Here is an 18226-nt window from a genome sequence, read left to right on the forward strand (position 1 = left end):
TTTTTAGCCCTATTTTTATGAATTGCATCTTATAAATCTACATAAAAAAAGGCTTATCTGGAATGTCATTGGAACTTGCATAGGCTGTATATGTGCCTCATTAGGACTTACATTTGTACTCCCTCAAATGGATAGAGCCAACTACATATCATATACTTTAGTGAGCTTTTATTTGTCTCCTTGGTACATGCAATCAAGGGCTGAACTACATCTTTCACAAGAAGAACATCTTGAATATTCAAGATACGCTTTGTTTGTGGATGATAGAACTTGTAACCTTTACTTTCTAGATTGTAACTCACAAATAAAAAAATATAGCCTTATCCAATTTTCTACATTGTTGCTCTGGCACCAAAGCATAAGCTAAGCAATTAAAAACAAGTGACCACATTAGGAAGGGAATGGGGTCTCAGAGGACGTCTTTATTTTCCATGGGATAAAAAATGGGATTACGGAATGGACAAATGATGGATGCCATGTGAACTAAAATGGTGGGTATGAGAGGGCCTAAAAGTGAGAGGTCAAACTTGTAGACATGGATACCTTTTTAAAGACAAAATATCTTATAAAATAAAAAAATTGAGTTTTTTCTAAAAATTTGGGGTAAAAACCAATCTTTTCTCTCTAGTGGCTGCCAATTTCTCCCCCCTCTCCTTTAAAAGGATGTCCCTCCAAAAACGTGTTGGTCATTCCCTCCCCCTCTCTCTACTATACCATATCTATTTTCTCTTCACTCCACATTGCAAATTGCATCTCTTTCTTCAATGTCACTTTTTCCTCCCAAAAAGATTCTGTAATAACAGAGGTTTGAACCTTCTTTCCCTCCTCATGCTTGCTGCATTCTCCTAAAGATCGCCACCTACTGAAGCTCTCTAATGTTGTATGAACCTCACTTCACACCTATCCATTAGGAAAAATATGAACCCTCTAAGGGCCCTTTGAGATTAAAGTTAATTAGAGGCCATTGGTGGACACACTCTATACCCTCAAAATAGTGAACGGAAAAAGTAGACTCACTTCTTAATTTTAGGCTAAACTGTATCAATTTCATACAATCTTGATTTACTTCTGAACTGCAAGGTACAACATGCTCGATTTTGGGCATCTCCAAGGTTTTTTCTTTTAAAGCAAAAAGAGAAGCTTGCAAATCAATTGAAAGCTACTTTACAGAATCTTTCACCTTGCTCTCAACAAAAATTGAAAGCAATATGGATTTTCACACAAATTTCAACACAATAAAAACCAACAATACTACTAAACAAGGTGAAGGGTCCATTGGCATTTTAAAACGAACAAGTAATGAAATCACCAGACTTGCCTAGTGAAGAAAAGACAATAATAGAGAAAACCAATATAAGCATATATTTTATGATCTTTGCCATAATTGATGGCAGTGCACTCTAGTATGAGAACCTCCCTTCAGATGGGAAGGTCTTTTAGCTTATTAATATTTATGCACTAGACTTGCCTAGTGAAGAAAAGACAATAATAGAGAAAGCCAATATAAGCATATATTTTATGATCTTTGCCATAATTGATGGCAGTGCACTCTAGTATGAGAACCTCCCTTCAGATGGGAAGGTCTTTTAGCTTATTAATATACTTTGTCCTTAAAAAAAGTTTATTTTGTTCAATTTAAAGATTTCAAGGCCTCTAATTTGCCTTTAAAATTTACAGTATTTTGCATCAAAAAAAAGCTATCAAGGGAAATAAAAATTTGAAATTATTCTTCGAGTAGAAGTTCAATGTAGGATTTAAAAAGAATAGCAAACTTATTACAAAATATATTCTCTTTTTCTAAACAATTGAAGGAATAGATTAATGTCTTGCAAAGTCAATTTATAGACTAAACATATACATTTAAAAAATGAAGTCCATTTTCTTTTTTTGGGGGGTAAAATTTGATAAATTGCACAATTAAACATTTCTTAAGTCAACAAGAAAACAAAAATTGCTGACCTCCATGAATGAAAACTATATTGAATTGAGCAAACGTGTTTGGACAAATGACGATTTTTAGCTTTATGTAAGTTCATAAAGTTTTGATACCCGTAATAAACATGTGCATTCATCGAAATGCCTTTGTACTCATGAAATTGAAATAGTCATTTTGAGTTCCATATTGTAGCAATATAATCTTGATCACAACACAACATGTGGAAAATTCAAGCATTTGTGTGCAACTTATTTGATCAATTATGTAAACCTAGAAAAAGAAAAAGGTATACTTTGGAAGAGTTGAGAATGCACCGACATAGAACTCTCTTACATGTTGGTTTTATCAAGCCTTGACTTTCACACTTGTTTCAAGTCTTCACATGGACCTTCAAAAGGAAAAAAAGTGACTATTCAAGGGTCATAAGAGTTAAAAATCTTTATTAAAAAGGTTAAAACTCGTAGTGATCTCCGGCGTGCGCGCGCGCACATGCGCGCGCACACACACACACAGAGTAGTGTTTAAAAGATACGTTCTACTTAGCCCTTAATATAAAGGATAAATTTACAAAATTTAAGCTATTAGTTGCTATTTATGATTAAAAGTGCACAAACTTCAACCATAACAATTAAGGTACAAAAAATATAAATGGCCTTTACTCACAATTGTGAGTCTGGCCAAAAAAAACATTTTACAATATGAGATGAAAATCAACCCAATATGTAGTCACGATTTTAGAACCATTTCCTTAAGCAGAATCAAGGAAGATCCTTTCGAAGTTTTGTTAGTGAATGAAAAGGAAAAGGGAAGAGAGGGAAGGGGAGATGTCGAGTGTTGCATGAGTAGTATGAGGACGAAACGACAACGAGATGCCGACTGTGAGGTGGGAGGATATCAGGGCAGCTCGCGGATGGCCACATGGCGAGACAACACGAGCATGGAACAAAGGGAAGTAATCTTTAGAAAAAAAAAAACGAGTGGGCTCGAACTGCCTACACAGAAGTCCTTGCGACGTAGTGCTTTCGTTTCAACGTGCACATAACTATCTTTCTCTCTCCTCATGAGGAGGTGGTTGCCCTCGGAACATGACGAGATGAGGAAGGACGTTGCCTTTGTGTGTGTGTGTGTGTGTGGTTTCCTCATTAAGGCGATAGAGGAAGGGTCCAAGTCAACGAGGAGGGAGGTAGAGAGATATCAATGGACAGGACGCACAAGCTGTGAGAGTTGCAACACCCTACCTTTAGCAAGCCAATTGCCACCATCAACAACAACAACAAACCTAAATGTTTCAAGTGGCAAAGACAACAAGCTTACATCCCAAGTAGACATGGAAGCTTCCGAGAAAGACACCGAACTTCTTAGTAAGGCTTTGCAAGGCCTTGGGAAGACAAGTGGTATTTAATTAACTATCTATGGTGGTCTCACGAAGCACGAGATGGAGAGTTGCAACAAGGAAGATATCCACCATTCCCATAAAGTATACTTTCCACCTCATCCTACACACTCCGACCCCAACCACAAGCTCTTGTTAGGTGGATGCGATTGACATATGACCGGTGAGGAGGAAAGGGAGGAAGCAATTCGTGGTGACTAAGCTGTGCAATCTTGCGCAAGTGGCCTTTCATGTCATTACACTAATTTTGTCCTGCATGACATACGATCAATGCATAATAGGTTCGCCGTGAAAGGAGGGAATATGGATGATGGAGAGGACAATCTTGGAAACAAGGTGAGTATGACATAGGGAGGAGGAGATAGCAACGTTGGAAGGCATGCAGGGAGGTACAAGAAAGATTTGATTTTTTGAAATCTCATAAAGATTCTGTCTAATAAAACGTAAAAACAGCATTACCTTAACTTGCCTCAAATTTTTTGTTCTTATTGGATACAATTAGAAATTAAAACCCTTCACCAAATGTCTTAATTTCAAAGTGATTAAGTCTCCACAATTTGAAAAAAATAAACACACCATTTAAAATGCAAAAGTGAAAGTTGTAGAAAGTGAAAAGCTTCTTGGAATTGGGAAGTCAATTTTTTAAATTCTATGTAAAGGGGTGGACTTGCTTACATGGAATGTATTGAAGGTTTGTAAAAAATTATTATATTCAAACTTCACATCATTTGTTGCATCCCCCTCCAAAAACAAGTGAAAAGGTCACGACGGCTTTCTAAAACAATAAGTGATGAAATTATTAGGTCGAGTTTAATTAAAATAATATAAGGTGAAGCAGTGCTCATGAATGTCTCTTTTATTAAGCGATGGAGTATTCTCCTCGCAAAGAAGCAACCAAAAAATACTAGCAATTTTTTTGAAATTTGTACGATTTTTGAATTAAGTTTTGACATCATTGCATCGGATTTTCTTCTCTTTACATGGTTTGCTCATTAATATATATATATATATATATATATATGTGTGTGTGTGTGTGTGTGTGTATAAATAGATAAATAAATAAATTTACATATATAATAAAAAGAACTCATTAACATATATTATATTTACTTATTTATATTGTGTGTGTATATGTATGTATAAAACTTACTAAAATTATGTAAGGTGAAGCTTCAATTTATCATTCTAAAAGAATAGAATGCAAGAGAAATCAAGCCATGTGTGGAAGTGAAATGAAAGATGAAATAAAAATATCCATTTAACAAAATAACATTTACTGTAAGTCTCAATCATCGCTGAAAACATTGAAAGTATGCCTGACCCAACACTTCTCTAAGGCTTCCCAAACAGTGAAAAACTGAATGCAACTTTTGGGAAAGATAATTTGAAAGGTCATGGTTTCTTTCTTTTCAACTCTCTTGAAGACTTTTTAAGGCTCTTTTTAGGACAAATGTCAAACAACAAGGATTGAGCGACCTTCATCCATATGGATACTAAGGCCTGAGGCCAATAATGCATTGCCTTCATTTCAATCCTTTCAAGTTCTTAAGATTTGCCTTGGAAGTTCCCCCACAATCAATGCTATAATAAAGCCAAAAAATGAAAGAACCTAAACATAAGAAAAATTAAAGAATTTAAGATGATCGCTCACTGAGAGGGAGTTCAAAATGTGTGAGTGTCCATCAGTTTGTATAAGTTAAAACTTGAGACAGCATGCACTTGAAAGTTGAAAGGAAACTATGAAAGGACCTCTCTTTCCAAGCATCAACATCACTTTTGTATGTTATAACTCAATGTAAGATCTCGTGATCTCTTTTACTTGGGGAAGAATCAAAAACCATGATAAACTACTTAGCAATAAAAATCATGATTGATGACCTCAAAACCAGAAACAAATGCTAGGGCCTTTGACACTACAGACCAAAAATCAATACTTCACAAGCAAAAGTAAAATGTAAGCCTAACTCTCTTCTTCACTAAAGCTTGTTTTAGAAAGCCAAAACTAATGAAGAAATATCCTGGACTTCCCAATGTAGGAGCATGAAAGCAAGCTCCAATGATGTCTTGCTAGAGAATCTTTTTACCTTCTGAGGGTTAAGGAAACTCTACACACATACATTGGCATGTATACACAAACGTGCACACACTAGTACAATTATAAAGACAGATTTGCACATACTTATTACTTATATGCGCACGCGCGCGCGCGCACAGAGAGAGAGAGAGAGAGAGAGAGAGAGAGAGAGAGAGAGAGAGAGAGAGAGAGAGAGAGAGAGAGAGAGAGAGAGAGATGAAATGAAATGTTAGATTTGGCTATGAAACACCTTGCTTCCTTTTGTTCTTCTTCCCAAAAAGTGTCGTGCCATCTTCCTGGGATTCTAGTTTCAAGTCTGTCCAAAGGCTTCCCAAATGAGAGTGAGAGCTTCTCTGCACCCATAAAAGGATTTCCTGAAACAAGAAGTCACTTCTAGCATCCCACACACTTTTTAGCTTACAACGGCTATCAACTGATGCAGCCTCTAAGGCATGAAGCAATTCACTTGCACGTTTATGGGCAATACCCGAAGGGATGATGAGGATCGAAGGGTCGGCGGCCAAAACTTGAGACAGCAACTTCATGCTAGGAAGCACTTTGCCCTGTAGCAAGGCACAGGCAAAAACCGCAATCCGATGTTTTTTGCTTTTCAAAGAGCACCTCTGTAAGGGAAGCTTCCATAAATGGGGACCAAAGCTTGGGGACACCCAACAACAAACATCATCAGATAAACTATCATACCATGGTGGAGGATCTGAAAGAGGTTTTGAGAAGGTGCACAGAGAACTTGCATGCGTCACCAGCCATTGCCCATCCACAGTGGTTATAACTTTCATATATGGTCTAGACGTTCTTACAAGCTCGTTAAATACGACATAGTCCGGCGCATGCTTTCTCAAAGAGGATGAGGGATGGATGTAGACTTTCTCCTCAGTTGTGCAAGTTTGATACTGAATTGCCTTGTGCTTTTTCTTTTCTTCACTTCCATTGCCTTTCAACATCTCCAAAATACTTACCTTGCGTGCCACTCTATCTGCCCAGCCTGCACAGATTGCTTGTCGCAAAACTATTTCGTGTTTGACACTAAGATCCTGACATTTTCCTTCAGCCTTCCACACAGCCTCTACATCAGCTACAGAAATTCCATCAGAAAAGGAGAAGTCCTTTTTTCCTCTCTCTTTACTGAAAACAAGATATATATGTATTAACTGCTTTCTCAACTTAGACATTTCATACAATATCCTTGCATGCCAGTTGTTCTTCCTGCAAAATTCCTCTGGGTCCCCGGATGCTTCGTATGCTCGTAAAGCTTTCACCACACCAAGCGCATCACTCAGGGGATGCCTATAATTTGCACTCTGCCTGATCTTTCTTCGACTAGATTTATCTAGCTCTGCCACATTTTTGCCTTCTGACTCTACATCAATTCTCTTTCCTTTAGACTTGGTATCAGCGTAATTTCGAGCAGACTTTGGATCCACATCTGCTGAATGTAGCACCTGCGCAGATCTTTTCAAAGTCTTTCCACCCTGATCTTCTGGAGGATTTATGTCTGTCATGAAAGGACTATCTAAGCTTAGTGCTGCAACGGTCGCCCCTGCATACGCTAGCAAAATACATGTTTCTTTGGCCTCATCTGAGCATCCAATTTGCATTGCAGTAAGCAACATTCGTGAATGACGAGGACTGATGGGATACGAGGAGAGAGAGTGCCCCAGAGGAGTCAAAAGGCTTGTATTAGAGTTGAGCGCTGATAAAGCATACAAGCAATTTTCGGCCTCTGCAAGATCTGACTTGTTCGGTTCAGATAAGAACGGGAAATGGTTGACCTGCATCACATCAAAGAGCGTCTTAACTCAAAACAGTCAAAGAATGCCAGACCTAAACCAGAAGCACGTAATAATTACCTTAACAATGTTCATGCTTTTAAGCATAAGTACAAGGCCCTCAATGGGAGTTCGATAAATCTCCGGTCGAGAATATTCTGGAAAAGTGTCATTGAAAATAGCAGAAGAATATAAGCGGTAGCAGTGTCCAGGGCCAGTTCGTCCTGACCTGCCAGCACGCTGAGCTGCCGATGCCTTGCTTATCCATCCAACCTCATATCTTGTAATCCCAGTGGCACGTTCAAAAATCTTCTCCTTTGCACGGCCGCAGTCCACCACATATCTAATGCCAGGAATAGTGATTGAGGTCTCTGCAACATTTGTAGCAACAACAACCAGCCGAGACCCCTCTGGAACAGCACCAAAAATTTTGAGCTGTGATGTGGCAGGTAATAGTGCATAGAGAGGCAGCACATACAGTGGGCCAGTGTTGTTGATCGGGGCCCGCTTTTCAGTCTTAGGCCTCTCAGACCCATCTTTGTTTTGCAATTCTGTTAAGGCATCGAACGCATCCTTGATAGATTCCAAACAACTAGAATCTCCCATAGTCCATTCCAAGTTGTTCTTTGACTCAATTTTCTCAGCCGGTTTACATTCTTCGGTTTCTGAATATTCTAAATCACTTTCTGAGTCAGACTCAAGTGCTGACTCACCCAATTCCAAGTTCTCGACCATCTCTGCATCATCATAAAACTCATCCTCAGCTACAACCCCATCAGCTGCCTCGGAAATGATTTGCAAATCGGTGTCACCACTATTGACCTGTTTATTGTGCTTCTTGCCTTCCAGTTTTGGAAAAGCTTTTTGAAGCCTCTTACACAAATAATGAACTTCTGCTTGACCCGTCAAAAATACAAGCACGCCTCCTGGAGGAAGTTTTCTATGTATGGCGCAAACCTTCTTGTATGCTTTACCCACATAATCCATGAGCTCTGTTTTGGCAGAGAAATGAACCGTCACTGGAAATTGACGAGCAGGAACTTCAATTATGGGGGGTGGAGAATTAAACAACCTCCTGTTTGCGACAAACTCATCGACAAGCAAAGTAGCACTCATGATGATAATCTTCAACGGATAAATGGATGGTGTTCCTTCTTCGGATTGCTCTTCATATAGTTTCTGGAGAAAACAAGTTTGCCATTAGTCTAATGCACATATTATCCAACATGAGGTATAATCTATCATTGTAGTTCGAAAGGCAAGGCAGGAGATAATGCAAGAAAGAAAGAAAGACAAACATATAATAACATCTGCAGAAGCATGAAACAGCCTATAGAAGTCAAAACATAGTATAACTATTTGTGTACCGTGCTGTGAAGAGGTTTGTCATAACTCTGTGTCTAGTCGGCTTTACTTGCAATGCTTTACTTGCAGGAGATAATGCAAGAAAGAAAGAAAGACAAACATATAATAACATCTGCAGAAGCATGAAACAGCCTATAGAAGTCAAAACATAGTATAACTATTTGTGTACCGTGCTGTGAAGAGGTTTGTCATAACTCTGTGTCTAGTCGGCTTTACTTGCAATGCTGATGAGGCCTTTAGCTCAAGCAAGATGATCCCCAGATATCACTCATCCTCAAGGTCCACTACATATTGCAGCAGTCCAAATCCCTCCAGTCCCTCCAGAACAGTATTGTGAAGAGGTTTTCCATAACACTGTTGTCCAGTTAGCTCTACTTGCAATGCTGATGAGATCTTAGCTCAAGCAAGCAAGAATATCCCCAGACATCACTCATCCTCAAAGTCAATGATCCATTGTAGCAGTCAAAATCCCTCCAGAACAATGCAGAAATACCGCCTGCAAATCTCTTAGTCGTTAATACACCTACAAAAGTTCTCTCTTACCCTCTCTTGTCAAAGATCTGAGTCCCCTCTACCGTGAAGGTCTCAACTTGTCAAAATTATGGATTAAGAGCCTGGTATCAACATAAGCTGGGGCAACAAAAACATAAGCAGGAAGGGGTATAAAAATGGCACGCTACCTTCGTGTCTAAAGGAAATGGAGGGCTCAATCATGTCCTCTTTCACAGTCTCTGTCCTTATCACGTTGTTCAGCCGTTAGCGACAGTCGAGGCAGAAATTGAAAAGAAAAAGAGCATCAACAGACAAACCATAAACCCTCCAAATGCCCATTTACAAAAACATCTAGTGTCCCTATTGGGTTCCAAGCCCAAGTATGGTCTAGTAAAGCTGTGCCCGTGGGAACATCTCCTAATTATTGTGCATGGAAAGTTTTACCTATATGTAAGGTTTTGAATGAATAAAAAAAAAGCGTGTTCTATTCTTCTATTGTGTCGAGCTCTCTCTCTCTCTCTCTCTCTCTCTCTCTCTCTCTCTCTCTCTCTCTCTCTCTTTTTCTCTCTCGTCATCTCTGCACGCCGCCCTAGCTGTATCTCCTACAACTGGTATTAGAGTCCAAGTCGGCTAGGGCGTTGGCAGGTGGTGCTAGCAGAGCCCAGGCGTAGGCGTGCTAAAACGCTCTCTCTCAAGCGGCTCCCAGGCGGGCAAGACGCAGACCCTGGTGAGCTCCATCGTGGGCAAAAGACGGCATCTCAAGAGGCTCGGCTAGTGCTCTCCCTCTTCATGCCCAGTACATGTCACCAGATTGTCACATACCCTCCCTCAACACTAAAGGGCACGGGTAGAGAGAGATGGGATCCACCGTGGAGTTCGAAAGGGGGGAATCTCGAGGCGAATGGAGGGTGGTAAAAAACAGGCGCCCGTCGTAGGCACGGGGACTCGAACCCTCGCCACCGCCATGAGAGCCCAATGCACTAACCGCTACGCCCACGACGGGCAAGTTGACATGTGGGCAAACCATAAAATGATAAATAAACTTGGACAGGCTCCCTGCTTGTCCAAGTTTATCTTTTCGTGTCCTAGTTTACTCTGGCCATCTTACGGCTGCACGCGTCCCGATCCCTGTGTCCTAGCTTCGCTGCCGTAGATCCCACCGCTTGGGCTTCATTAAATTACCCGTGCCCTTTAGTGCTGAGGCATACTCTCCCCTTAGAGAAGAGCAATTGGCCCCAATTACACCTCCAAAAAGAAATCTGATTCTTCAGTAGACACCAGCATTATGCTGACATGCCAATGACCATCCCTGCTAGACTATATGTTCTTCAACATGCATCCACACAAAATCCAGTTCCACCATCAGATTCAATCTAGTCATCTCATCCTTCCAGAACTCTAAATGCACTAGCTATCCAAGGCGGAACTCTTGATGCACTAGAGTTCAATTTCCGAAACGTTATGCTTCACAAACGAAACACAATGCCATGCCAATGTTGATGCCATAGATGCAATCAAGAAAACATGAATACATTAAGTGCAACATTTACACTGTAAAATGGATTCTCGATGTGTGTCCAACCATTCAATGGAAACCGTTAGAACCAGTCCTCGACGTGTGTCCAATTGTTCAGCCGGATCTGAGTAACCGTGTGCTGCACCTAGGACTCTATCCAATTGTTACACGGCGTCTGGATATGGGTCATTGAATCTTGTCCAACCGCACAAAATAACCGTTACAATGGGTGGGTCCAAGTTGGCCAGCTGTTGCACCAGGTCTAAAAATGCTTAAAACATGCCTTAAATATCCTAGATTTCCATCAAGTTTAAACAAGTTAAGACAAGTCAAACACATTCAGACATATTCCAAACAGATCCAGACAAGTTCAATCAATATCAAACAAGTTCGGACAGTACCCATCTCGAACAAATCCAAACGTAGTCTTTGCCTTCTTGGTGGGAGGTTGCTCTGTGGGCAGTTCATGAGTTCTTTAAGGACAAGTACTAATGGTATGTCCAGCCTGAAAGCATACAAAAACATCTGCCTTCTTGTTGTACGGTTTCCATTTGCTTTGTCGAGAGTTGAAGACGTTGAGAGACTTGACTCCCTTGTTCTCAAGAAGTAGATTGGTTATCAGTTTTGATCCCTAGAAGGAAGCTCTTAAGTCTTTGCAAGCTTCAAAACACAGTCGCCTTTCATAAGCTTATATCCAACTGCGACACGGTCCATGAGCTCTTGCATAGTGGTTGTCTGTTTAGAAAGGCAAAACTCTTGTAATCGTAAAGGCAAACCCAGAATGTATCCCTCACACTGATACTCCAGGGTTAAATATTTAAAGAAAGAAACTAGTAGGTACACATCCTGGAATCTCCGATTGTAGTCATTTAAAGTCCCGGTCGAAACCACAGCTTGCCATGTCCTCGGAGCATGAGGCTTTGTGGACAAAGAACTCCACTACTGCATAGCCCTGTCCTTGAGAACAACGAATGCACAAGAAATCTTGGATACCTCTATATAATTTCCAAGTGAATAAATGTTGTTGAGCTATTGTAAGAATTAAAGTGCTTTTTCCTGGTCTTTAACCCCTTAGAAGGTGAAGACCACTACTATAGATCCTCCATCCCTAAAAGCCTTCGGTCGAGGAAGAGCAAGCATTGGTGGTGGTGGATATTACAAATAAGCATAAAGAATCCACCTGTGAAATACAGGAGGTGCCACTGGAGGCGGGGGTAAAAGTGGTGTAAGTGGATATCCTACACGATTCGTCGAAAACAACCGCCAAGTGGAATAGCGGAATCTCTCGGATGATGAATTGAAGCTCTCAAACTATCGAGTATTGGAGAAGGTAACAACTAAGACATAATTGGAGGCATAATGAAACTCAAGAATTGTAGCAAATTCTACGAATACAGCAAATTGTACCGAGGATGCCTCGAAAGCAAAATCTTGCAACCCATTGACAAGAGACTATAGATATTTCTCTAAGTCCAAAGCGTCCGATTGTTAAATTATATAGGACTTGTTTGCTGTCGAAAAGGCAAACACCTAACTATCTAATAACATTGTAGCCGAAGGACATCACAGGCGACAAAAAAAAACAAATGGAACTAACTTTATCACAAATGGAGCAAATATGTAAACACCTTCAATACTTAAATTGAAAGAGAACTTCACATTTGAGACAAGACACAGAGTGACGGAGTTCCACTCCCAGATGCACTTTGACCCTCAACTAGGCCCCCCTTGCGGTATTTCTTTGTCATTGAGTTTACAATTTCCAAAAGGAGCACACACTCGTACATTTTTGAGTGAATAATGCTCTCCCTAGGCACTCTTTTATGGGCCCTTGGCCTCTACCTTTACAAATGCTCAAAATGCTTCCACGAGTATCATGCAACCCACAAATACAACATATGCAAATAGTGAACAGAGAACTATATAAAGTATGTCACACATTGGTGATGTACCATGCTCGCACTGGACCTAAAGGAGGAGGATATAGAGCCAAAATCCTTAGCCGCACCAATCCACCCCTTGCAATAGCGCGGTCCGAAAATCACGACACAATTTACCGCATGAAACGCGAGCCGTGCAGTCTGATAGCATGGCAGTCCGATTGTGTGCTACTTTTGAACCATCAATTGAAAGCATTAACTTTTGGAGCTTTTGGGGCCATCACTTTTTAGAAGCAAATGCCATTTGTGCTTTTGAGCACCTGTAAAGGCAAGAGCCAAGGGCCTATTACTATCGGCCTTGGGGGAGTCATTCTCAGAATTGTGCAATTGCAGAGTTTGGACGAGTGCTCCTCCCTACAATTGTATCAAGTAAGATCGATATTAAAGGAATACCGCATGGGACGCCTAGTTGACCGGCCAATGCATCTTGGAGTGGAACTCCGTCTGACTACGTGTCTCGTCTCAAGTATGAAGTGTTCTTTAAGTTCAAGTGCTTATTACTTAAAGTGTTAAAGTTTGTTCCACTTGTTATGTTCATCGGGTCATGATGTCCGTTCTAATAAAAGTGGTATCAGAGCGTCAGTTGTTTTTTTTTTGAGCCAAGTAAACCGGTCCTACTTGCAGTTGAAGCTATCAGTCAAACGAAGATATGTCAATAGATAGAGATGAACAAGAAAAAGCTTTATGTGCAATCAAAGAGAGGGAGAAGCAAAAGAATCAACCAATTTTAGCATAATATATATATATATATATATGAGAGCAGGGGAAGAGAGAAGCAAGGAGGCAACATGTTGGCCACTTTTTGACAGGTTACCAATGTTGACCAAGGGTTGATCGACAGCTTACCAACCTAAAAGTGGAGTGTGCAAGCCTCTAGAATCATCTCCACATAGTTTCTATGGCTTTATAAACTCGTCTTATGCTCTTTGACGCTTTTCTGTGTTCCAAAGAACTTGGGGCTATTTCCCACGTAGAGAAAGACAACAAAACAGAAATTTCAACACAAGGGAGGGTGAAAGAGAGAGATTCAGCTCACAAATGAATGACAAAGATGGAGAGTACAAAGCTCATAGAGTTACTCAATAGAGGAAGAAATGAAATGATACATTAAGGTCTTCAAAAGGCCAAAATGACCTATGAGACCAATACGTTACAAACCACGATGAATCTAATACCATGTCTCGATTAAAAAAAAGAGATACAAAAATGAACCTAGAAGTCCTACTAGCTGGAACTCTGTGGGGTATGTGTGACCATTGATACAACGGTGCCCAATACAAGAGGGTGATATAATGGGTGATGGATCCATCCTCATCTGTACTCTGGATGTCGAGATAGTATGGCTCAAATCCTGAAATGGGCCCGTAGGGAGGTAGGCGTTGGCTTTCACCCGAAATTCTTTACTTTAGACACACACACAGAGCACTTTTGCAAAGGGAACCCGCGACGGGAATAGCACTTAAAAGTTTAAACACACACGGCTCGGAAGCTAGAATGCTACGAGCAGACGTCGACAACCTGTAGGCCACAAAATTGGTGCCCCTTTCCGTATTTCTTTCTACTTTGAGAGGGTAAATTACAAAGTAGAGTCCTAGGAATCCTTTACCTGTACCCCGCTAGATACTACCTGATTTGGCCAAATTTCGGCAACATAACAGCCCCAAAACTTGCGCGAAATCAATTCCCCTGCTGGATCTCACTTGCACTGGCGTAAACCCTCTGATTCCTGCCCAAAATCAGTAAATTTAGGTGGCTGTATTTACTGGTTTTTGCCCTGTTTCCAGCCCTAAACAGTCCCTGAACTGTTCTCTGCCAGTGGGGCATGATTCCCAAAGGTTCTGGCGTCCGTATGGCTGAAAAACAGTCAATTCTCTGTGCGTACACAACGCTGAATTTGCACCTGTACGGTGAGCTTATGACCCTCACTGGTGCCTGCTTTGGAGTAGCAGCTAGCTACCCCTGTTCCTGCTCAAGGAGGCTCTTGCCTCAACACAAAAGCATGAACCCACATAGCTGTACATCAATCAAATGAAGAGCCCTCTTGTGGGGCATCACATAACTGCACGTAGGGGGGAGAGAGAGCACTGTGTAGCATGCAGACCATCACTCCTAGCACCACACTGTACATGGGAGGGAAAGAAAGCACTCCATAGCTCTTAACCTGTGACAAAATGCAAATGAGACCTCTTCCCAGCTTAAAATTCAGTGCCCGTTTTTTTGCATGAGGCAAGCGCATGAAAATTTGCCACTTAGGCGCATTTACAAGCATTTTCCCGTTTCGGGTTTGCCGCCTAAAAATCTCCCGACTGGTTGCTCAGTTGACTTCGCGACAGAGTTGTAAAATGTTCCCCTAGTCATACCGAAGGTAATGACGCGAACACATTTCACGGCTCAAAATAGCAGTTCCCTAAATTTTAGGAAATGATTCCGTTGGGCTCCCAATGGTCATCTGACCATCTATCCTCATTGGGACCGCATCGAAAAGTGCAATGTGACCCAACTGTCGGATACTTTCTGTTGGTAGTCCCACCTTGACTTTATGCCTTTATTGAGTTCACTTCCTAGTATCCACCAACTTGCTAAGTGCGACGGGGGAACCTACATGATCTTGCTCTAAGCCTAGACATCCTCTTACTATACGAATTCTAGTGCCGACCACTACCCATCTGCGGGTGAAACTACCTTTCACATTGGCCATACAATGTCCGACCGTTTGCTACTTCAGAAAGATGGTCTCAAAAATAAAACAAATCCCATTGGAAAGAAACCAACAACTAAAGTTAGCAGTTGCCACGTCCTCGTGACATAGTTAACAGCTGCCACTTTCTCATGACATACCCCCCTCTTGAAATCGCAAACGTCCTCGATTGCATACCATAAATACACGCCACTGATGATCTTGTGCTATTAACACTCTTTTATCATCGCATGTATCTGCAAGCAAGGTCTTTGCACATAGATACAAATGACTTAATGAGACCTTCATACTTTTGTCATTTCCATCTATTACACTGAATTCATATGTACATTTGATGTGCTAGCTCTATCATTACCCCTCCTTTGCACACGTTGGGTTGGGACATAAGTAGGTTGTAACCCAAAGGCTTCAAGGTAAAGCTGCAATACATTTGGTGACTCTGACAGTTCATCATTGATCTTGTCAAGCACTTGAAAAGGCCCATAGTAACGCATACTGAGCTTAGGAAACAGCCGTTCCTTGCCCTTCATTTTCTTTAAGCTTGCCTTTTCGCACCTTAACAGAACCCAATCACCAGGTGATACCAGCAATTCACGACGATGACGATCAGCAGCCTTTTTCTGTTTTGCCCGAGTCTTCTCCAAGGCAACTTTAATTTTCTTGTACATTTCATCCATGTTCTCAACATATCGTTCTGCCTCAAAGATCTTGTCCTTTGTTGCAAAATGGGAGGAACTTTTTTGCCGCCTTCAACAATCTCAAAAGGTGCTTTGCCAGTAGACGAATGCACCGTATTATTGTACGCATATTCAAGCATAGGCGAATACTGTTCCCACTTGCCCTTATTATCTGACACACCTTGGCACCAAATCTATCCGATGGTCCTGAGGTCTCTCTGGCGGCAATTGCGACCGTAATGAGTCAGAAAAACAGTCACTAAACTTTTGCAAAAATGCTGACCTTTCTGATTCTTTATTACAAAAGTGATAGCAGAAGCAGATACAATAGGGACTGACTCTCCTTTTAGCTTTACATCCAAGATGTGAGTTTTGCCCCTATGCTGTACAGCGATCTTTTTGTTGTAGGCATCCAAGACTCATTGCACTAGGAACATCCACGAGATCCCCAACAGGGCATCACATCCTTCCAGCGGCATGATGTAGAACTCTTCTGTGTCTACATATGACTGAATATGCAGACAACACACTCTGAGTGGCCAGGACATGCCAACCCTGCCTCTGCTATGTATCCCATCTCTTTAGCTCTGATGCTCACCTTCATAGCTAACTCTTGTGAGATAAAGTTGGCTTTGACACCTGGATCAAAGAAGATGAGTGCCGTCTGATCCCTAACTTTACCCCAAGTCCTGCATAACTCACTGGCATCTGTACTGGCCTGTCACCCACCATGTCTGGCACCAAACCTACCGTTGGTTTAGGCTTCTTGCCTTTCTGGTCTTCTTTATCATCTGAGTCAGCTGGTCTTTTCCTTTGTGGACAATTGGTAGCAAAGTGACCAGGCTACTCGCATATAAAGGATTTGTTTTCAGCCATTAGGATCTTCTTTTCCTGGAGCGAATTGCGCACAAAAGGCTTCCTTTTCTGTTTCTTTGCCTGCGCTCCAAAAGTCCCGGCTGAATCCTCGTCTTTGGTGGCCTTTTCCGACCCCTGTGACGCATCAAGAGCCGTTTTCACAAAGGGCTTCTTCGCTGAATTTTTCTTTTGCTTCCCTCCTTTCTCATTGCTGGGAAACCCACTGTCCTCTCCTTTCAACAAGGCAAGACCAGTGTTCGCAACTTCCATAAGCTGAGTGAGGGTAGCCACTCTGTTCTTGGTACAGTAATCACGAAGCCCTTTAGGCAGCCCACAACAATACTTCTCTATCTGCTATGACAATGGCACAAATCTATAGGAGGTCACTGAGAGTAACGCTTTACAAAACCTCCTATTGTACTCCAGCAAGCTCTTGCATGAAGCTGAAGTAAGCTGGTGCCAACGTCGGCTTCAAATTCATTTGACAACCAAGCAGATGCGAACATTTGCTTGAAGTAAACCCAAGTGGCGGGTGCCTGTCCTTGCATTAACAATGTTGTCCACCATGTGAGCGCATTGTCCTTTAAGAAAGTGGCAGCTTTCCTGACTTTCGAGGCCTCTGTAAAATTCCCTCCTGCATAAGCTGTATCAAACTGCTGGAGGAAAGTGAGAGCCTTTGTGCTGAATTTCACAGCTGCACCCCCTTCTTTGTAAGCTTTCGGCTTCTCCAGTGCCCCCAAGTTGTCATATGGAATGGTCTGCAACATGGGCACTGTAGAAGGCATGATCTGCACATCTTGGCCATTCACATTTTGCGTCAGAGGTGCGATATCTGGCTGCTGTCTGGAAAAACCAGCCATGCCAAAATGACCCTGTGGCACCAAGAACTGGCCCTGGTTGCAGTGAAAACCTTGCTGCATGCCGATACTACCATACATGGGGTTTGGCATGATGCCTTGCATACCCCCAAACACTGTTCCTGGCATGTACGGCTGACTTCCAGGCGCATAACCAACCATACTTTGGAACACTGATCCACCCCCAAAATACCCAGGATGTACCGTGGGTGGTGGAAAAACTGGGTGCATTGCCTGGTATCCAGTTCCCTGTCCATTCAAGACAGCATGCGGGCTCTGAAAGGTGGCGGGCTGAACTGGCATAGCCTATGGAATAGGCGCTCTAGCCACCTCTTCAAGCACAAGAGAAACCTGTTTTGGAGCCCCTGACTCCGCAACATGCAAGTGTTCCCTTTCCTGCTGAGTCGCATTAAGTACTTGGGCTTGAGCCTCAACAAGCTCCGTACGCGGTGTAGGTTGCCTATTTTGTTATTGCAATGGTGGAGCTTGCAAGAACTCCATAAACCTTGGATTCTGCACTAACTACGAAAAGACATTCACCACGGCAACTAACTGAGTCTTGAACGCATCATCCTCAAGTTACCCAGTCATAAAGCCCTGTACTACTGGAGGGACATTCACATTGACAAGAGGTAC

The 18226-nt window shown here is 41.8% G+C and overlaps 1 protein-coding gene across 3 annotated transcripts in view; it reads right to left on the reverse strand.

Annotated features, from left to right (window-relative positions):
• Nucleotides 1–5528: 5528 nt before the first annotated feature.
• The window catches only part of FAS4 (RNA helicase family protein), a 185634-nt gene continuing 172936 nt past the window's right edge, over nucleotides 5529–18226 (reverse strand). For all 3 annotated transcript variants that reach the window (XM_086530283.1, XM_086530282.1, XM_086530284.1), the window contains 2 exons: nucleotides 7272–8369; nucleotides 5529–7193 (listed from right to left, as the gene is read on the reverse strand). In XM_086530283.1, coding sequence (XP_086386409.1) covers nucleotides 5643–7193; nucleotides 7272–8369 — 2649 coding nt within the window. In that variant the 3' untranslated portion in view covers nucleotides 5529–5642. The remainder of the gene's footprint in view (nucleotides 7194–7271; nucleotides 8370–18226) is intronic.

This window comes from Adiantum capillus-veneris, chromosome 15 (assembly GCF_014529385.1).
Source record: "Adiantum capillus-veneris isolate H3 chromosome 15, ASM1452938v2, whole genome shotgun sequence".
Taxonomy (NCBI): domain Eukaryota; kingdom Viridiplantae; phylum Streptophyta; class Polypodiopsida; order Polypodiales; family Pteridaceae; genus Adiantum; species Adiantum capillus-veneris.